At 53.9% G+C, this 5,973-nt stretch overlaps 2 protein-coding genes across 2 annotated transcripts; both read right to left on the bottom strand.

Annotated features, from left to right (window-relative positions):
- Positions 1 to 330: 330 nt before the first annotated feature.
- On the bottom strand, positions 331 to 5,020 carry LOC120656812 (serine/threonine receptor-like kinase NFP). The gene is made up of 2 exons (XM_039934996.1): positions 3,760 to 5,020; positions 331 to 1,382 (listed from the first exon to the last, which is right to left on the bottom strand). The coding sequence occupies exons 1-2, from the start codon at positions 4,096 to 4,098 to the stop codon at positions 633 to 635; spliced, it is 1,089 nt and encodes a 362-aa protein (XP_039790930.1). The 5' UTR covers positions 4,099 to 5,020; the 3' UTR covers positions 331 to 632.
- Positions 4,173 to 4,961, bottom strand: LOC120653697 (serine/threonine receptor-like kinase NFP). Its single transcript, XM_039931382.1, has one exon. It carries the CDS (start codon positions 4,959 to 4,961, stop codon positions 4,173 to 4,175), a length of 789 nt encoding a protein of 262 aa, XP_039787316.1.
- Positions 5,021 to 5,973: the final 953 nt, after the last annotated feature.

Raw genomic sequence — 5,973 nt, 5'->3', positions numbered from 1 at the left:
AAAGGGACAAGAATGCACGCACGACAATCGGCACGAGCCAGTCGAAAGAAAAAAAATCGGCACGAGCCCAAGGAAATTTCCACAAAGGCCCCTCCCTTATCTGTAAGATTCCGCAAAGAATTTAAGATGGGTAAAATTTATACCGGACCGGGCCGCGGGCATTGCTGGACTCGTTGGGCTGTGCAATTTTGGGGCTAGCTAGCTTCTTTGAAGGAACTGGGCTAAACGGCCTGCGAACGATGTTCGCTTCAGAAACATTATCGTCAACCAAGATTTTTTTTGAGAGCACTGTACTGACCAAGATCTAATAAAATCTCTAGTAAAAAAATCTAATAAACATCTGGTACCGTATACCAAGCGACAAATTGCTAGCTGAAACTGCTATTGCTACTCACGGATTGATCATCATCTGCGTAATAGCTCAGCTTTAACAAGATTACATCCCAAGCCGTGGATCCCACCTCACAGGACCCCGCAGCCGGCCATAATGCCGGCGTTATTACTCGATGCGCTCATTTATCACCCGCTCGCTAGACGCCTAGACCTTAACATTTACAACGCGAACTGATGGCTAAGAACTAGTACTGCTACTACTGAGTTCTGTACTAACCAAACCAAAGACGGTTCGTCGTTCACCGGGCGGCGATTTCGCCACTGCCGTCAACGGACACGCTTTCGCCGGAGTAGTCGCCGAAGTGCTCGTCCGCCTTGGACAGCGTGTAGGCCACGTCCACCATGCTGGGGCGCTTGGAGGGGTCCTTGTGCAAGCACGCCCTGGCGACGCTCACGACGCTGGCCACGCTCCCCGGCGGGCACGTCTGGTCCGCGAGCGCCGGGTCCATCCACGCCGCGACGCGGGCCTCCAGCCTCTCGTCCCGGCCCCGGAACACCCTCTCCTCGGCGTCCGCCCACAGCGGCTCGCCGGTCTCGTCCGCGGCCTCGCGCCCGGACACCAGCTCGAGCAGGACGACGCCGTAGGCGAACACGTCCATCTTGGTGGTGACGAGGCCGTCGGCGAGGTACTCGGGCGCGACGTACCCCTGCGTGCCGACGATGTGGGTGGTGACGGCGTTGTGGCCCGTCTTGGCGAGGCCGAAGTTGGCGATCTTGGCGCGCATGCGGGCGTCCAGGAGGACGTTGCTGCTCTTGATGTCCTTGTGCACCACGCGCGGCCAGGTGTGCTCGTGGATGTACTGCAGGCCGTGGGCGAGGTCCAGCGCGATGTGGAGGCGCGCGCGCCAGTCCAGGCGCCGCGCGCGGTCGCGGTCCAGCAGCCACAGGTCCAGCGACCCGTTCTCCACGTACTCGTACACCAGGAAGCAGTCGCCCGTCGCCGAGTTGATGCAGAACCCCTCCAGCTTCACCAGGTTGCTGTGGTTCACCTGCCGCACCAAGCACGCAATTTTGTTTACAAATGCTGCAGATATCAAAAACCATGCCCTGCCTGCAGCCACTACCGCAAAATGTTTTCAGAAATGCACGTCGTCATCGTTTCAGGTACAAGACATCTGTCGTGGGTTGACGAGTTGGTGATGCTGTTGCGAAGAAATTCAACGACCTAGTCAATGCCGGACTCAGGACAGCAGGCGTTGTAGATAAACGGCGAGCAGTTCAACCTCATACATCATGGTGCGAAGACTCGTGTAGTGATGATGTAGCTGTGTAGGTACGTGGCAACATTTAGATGCGCATGTGATCGGGCCGGAAACAAACAAAGGCATGGACAAGATTCCAATGTCATACTCCTTGCGCCCTAAACCCCGTAAACAAAAAAAAAAATCACATCAAATATTTCGACACATGCATAGAGTACTAAATAAAATCTATTTACAAAACTTTTTACATGGATGGGCTGTAAATCGCGAGACGAATCTAATGAGCCTACTCAACCCATGATTTGCAACAGTGATGCTACAGTAACCATCCACTAATTATTAATTAATCATGAATTAATTAGTACCATTAGATTTGTCTTGCGATTTACAACCCATCAGTGTAAAAAGTTTGTAAATAAACTTTATTTAGTACTTCAAATTAGCAAGATTCTTTCGCAAAGAAAATTTGCGTTTAACTTCAACTAAACAGGCCTTACTAGCGGCCTAGCGGGTGCCTGCCTGGCTGGTGACTTCATGAGGTGATGTGCCGGCCATCTATATTAGTGGCCTAGCGTGGCCTAGCGGGTGCCTGCCTGGCCGGAAACATAGCACTGGCTAGGTCGTCATCGTAACACCGAGGTGATCGAGATGGACGACGCACTCTCGGCGGTCGCCACCATCCCAATCCACACGGCATACGTCGATGGTTCGCACTTCGCAAGTTCAGGCCGTGTTTGGTTGTAATTCTATGGAATTTTTTCCCACCTTTGACCACTAATTTAGAGTATCAAATAAAATTTAATTACAAAACCACCTCCACAACCCCCGTGTAAATCGCGAGACGAATCTAATGAGGCCTTTGACCGTGTAATTAGTGGATGGTTACTGTAGCATCACTGTAGCAAATCATCAATTGATTGCCGTCATTAGATTCGTCGCGAAAAATTACATCCGTCCGTGAAAAATTTTTACAAATAGACTTTATTTAGTACTCCATTCGTGTATTCGTCTTTTTGTGTAATTCTGATTTGACATTTAACCAAACACAGCCTCATTATTAGTACCCAGGGCAAGTTCATAACGACAAGAAATGGATCCCTGAATAAGAAGCGAAGGGGAGTAAATTTAGGCCCTGTTTTTCCTTTTACATGTAAACGCAAAAAAATTTTGCGTGGCAATCTTTCTAATTTGAAGTACTAAATGAAGTTTATTTACAAAACTTTTTGCACAGATGTGTTGTAAATCGCGAGACGATTTTAATGATGCTAATTAATCTATGATTAATTAATAATTAGCGGATGGTTACTGTAGTATCACTGTTGCAAATCATGGATTAAGTAGACTCGTTAGATTCGTCTCGCGATTTACAGCCCAACCATGCAAAAAGTTTTATAAATAGACTTCATTTAGTACTTGAAATTAGCAAGATTTCTTTTTACTTTTTTTGTGTTTACGGATTTTTTTGCGTTTACGGGGTGGGAACTAAACAGGCCTTATAACAAGTACTCTATCAAGTGGTTGGCTGATCGATGGCTGGATATCCTTGTACTTTTCCGAGGCTCGTGCCATCCATTGCTGCAATGCAACTGCCAAGTGCTGCCCTGCTGAACGGTCTTAAGGCATCTGATGGCAGTCACACACACAGCGACAGATCTAAAAATGAAGTTCCTGAAGCCACTAGCATCTGGCTATGTGTTCAGTCAAGCGAAAGAGAGATGAACCAGCCAAATAGCCAATAGAGATGCACCGCACTACTTGATGTCAGTGTCAGTAGCAAGATGCCAAACCAATAACACAGCCTTTACATGAGTGGGTTCTCTTGGCTGTTGCTAGTCCGCTTAATTAACCACTGCGATCATTGCATTTGGAACGGGTAGAATTATAGAAGTGTGTGCGTTAGTTTTGTCTAGAGGAAGTGCGTTCTTTCGTTTAATCTCCAGATGAAAACAAACAGATATACCCCATACCTTTATTAACCATACTGCCGCACTCAGAAACGAAATTTCTAATGGCCAAATCAATAATCAAGACCAGCAAGCCTTCGCGATTTTGGGTTATTCTGTTAGTGAGAAGCAATTTAATTCGGCAGCAATTTTTAATTCCGAGTTGTGACTTGTGACAGCGCTGGGGCGAGCGATTCAATTGGGGAAGAAAGAGGCCGCACCTTCTGCAGGATCTTGAGCTCCTCGCAGGCGTCCCACTTCATCTTCTTCACGGCGAACACCTCACCGTCGATGCTGGCCTTGTACACGCTGCCGCTGATAAGGTGCGCGTCGTCGAATCCCCCCGTACCGCGCTCCAGCTCCTCGACCTTGAACACCCTGTACTTGTCCAGCCACTCCGATATGTCGGAGACCAGGAACCTCTCCCCGCCGCTGCCGGCGGCGGCGGCGGACGAGCTCTTCGCGAACTTGCCGCCCTCGACGCCGTCGCCGCTCTCCACCGCGTCCCCTCGTCGTCCCTTCGCCTTGAGCCGTCTACAGAGGCAGGCCAACAGCGGCATCTGCAGCAGCCAGAGCGCGCCGACGACGCCCAGCCCGACGGCCAGCCCGGTGACCACCCCGTCCCGGTCGTTGCTCACGCTGTCGCGTTGGGGGAAGCAGACGGCGGCGGGGAAGCTGGCGTCGCCGAGGCGTTGCTTACGCGCACGATGGGGGGCAAAAAGTCAGACACCTGCCGGCGGAGCGGCACTAGTATCTCCGCGAACAGCCCCGCCCTCGCCTCGGGCCCGTTGAGGGAGACGAGGGACTGGGCGTCGACGGCAAAGGCGGCGGCGACGGACGCATAGGTGTCGCCCGGCTGCATGACGTAGGTGACGAGCGCAGTGGCGTTGTCGGCGGCGGCCGGGCACTGGCAGAAGACGGGGAACGTGACCATGACGCCGACATCGAGGTTGGTGGGCACCAGCGTCGGGTTCACGCGCTCCACCGCCTGGTACTGCGTGAGGTTCTGCAGCTTGGTGGTGGAGATGATCCAGTAGGTGTCGCCCGGGGTGATCTGGTACTGCGTGGGGGCGTAGGCGTTGGGCGACCGGGAGGGGCAGCCGCACTGGAGCGGCACGAGCAGCGGCTGCCCGCTCGCCGGCGCGGCCGAGGTGGAGAGGTTGTTGGCGTGCGCGACCATGAAGCGGCTGACGCTGAAGAGGTCGCCGATGGCCGCGAAGTCGAGCGGCACGCCCGCGAAGCCGGCGCGGTAGAGCGCGTACGCCTGGCACGGGTACGCCCTGGTCGCGGAGCAGTTGAACCCCTCGACGGACGCCGGCGCGGGCGCGGGCGCGGACGCGTTCTGGGACCGCGCGGGGGCGGGGAGCGCGCACAGGCGCAGCAAGAGGAGCAGCGCAGGCAGCAGCCGCGGCGGCCTCGCCATGGCTAGCGCGCTGTGGTAACAGGGTGGTGGTGGCTAAAGCAACTAGCAAGTTGCAAGCTGACGCTGGTTTTGCTGGGGGAGACTGATATACCCGCGAGCGGCGAGGCGAGGCGAGGCGGCGAGGGGGAGGCTGCCGCCGCCGCACTAGTAACCTGGGTCTGGGTGGGTGCTCGGCTGTTGTCGCGAGCGGCGGAGTCGTCAAGCATGTGCGGCGGCTTGCGTTCGTCGGGACCCTTTGCCCGGCCGGGGCGCTTGACCAGAGCCGCGCGGGGTGTGGCCGCGTGGTGTGGGTGGGGGGCTTGCGGTTCGCGATATTTTTCATTTCTGTAGGCGGGGCGCTAGGAAGGAAGGAATTCAGGAATTCCTCCCACTCCGGTCGCTTTCTTTGACGACTACTCCCCGTGGTGCCTGGCTCCTTTTCAAAATCGCGCTTGGACTTGCGACCGATTGGCTCGCTCGGTAAAATTTTCCATGTCACGATCACATAGACACATACCAGGTCGACTCGTGGATCCTCCTGGGCCTGGAGAGTTGCGGTCTCCTTGGTCCGTTGCTGAGAAGTGAGAACTGCTAAATGAGGACCAAGAAATGCTCGTGCGTTGCCGCTTCAGTTGGCAGGCTGGTGGATCTGGTAAATGTTAATGCGTGTCACCTCTTGCAGAGTCTTGCTCCGTGGTCAAAAATCAAAACTGGATGCGGGGATTGGTTGGTGCTTGGTGTTGAGAGCGATGCCAGTGTGACCGTGTCAGCGTCACGCACGCTAACGTGAAAGAAGGAGCTGGCACCGTGACAAATTCCAAGGGCCAAGTTCGCGACGTAGATGACCGCAGGAGACACCACAACACAATCAACGGCTACGCTTGGCGACACACTGAATTTCTCCCCATCAGTTTGAAGTCTACGCTTCCGGAACGGTAGGTACTGGAAAAGTGATTCTAGTTTTGGTTTGATTCTCCGTTCGAATTTGATCGGTTCCTTCGCCATTTTATCACTGGAACAAAATCCGAGATTC

Source organism: Panicum virgatum, chromosome 1N (assembly GCF_016808335.1).
Source record: "Panicum virgatum strain AP13 chromosome 1N, P.virgatum_v5, whole genome shotgun sequence".
Classification (NCBI taxonomy): Eukaryota; Viridiplantae; Streptophyta; class Magnoliopsida; order Poales; family Poaceae; genus Panicum; species Panicum virgatum.
The sequence above is the reverse complement of the archived record's forward strand: the minus strand, read 5'-3'. Positions and strand labels throughout refer to the sequence as shown.

What these genes read in the sequence shown, in the direction of transcription:
- LOC120656812 (XM_039934996.1), bottom strand. Translation starts at nt 4,098, where the DNA reads ATGCCGCTGTTGGCCTGCCTCTGTAGACGGCTCAAGGCGAAGGGACGA. An exon ending in AGCTCAAGATCCTGCAGAAG is followed by an intron (nt 1,383 to 3,759) that starts GTGCGGCCTCTT and finishes TTGGTGCGGCAG; the next exon opens with GTGAACCACAGCAACCTGGT.
- LOC120653697 (XM_039931382.1), bottom strand. Translation starts at nt 4,961, where the DNA reads ATGGCGAGGCCGCCGCGGCTGCTGCCTGCGCTGCTCCTCTTGCTGCGC.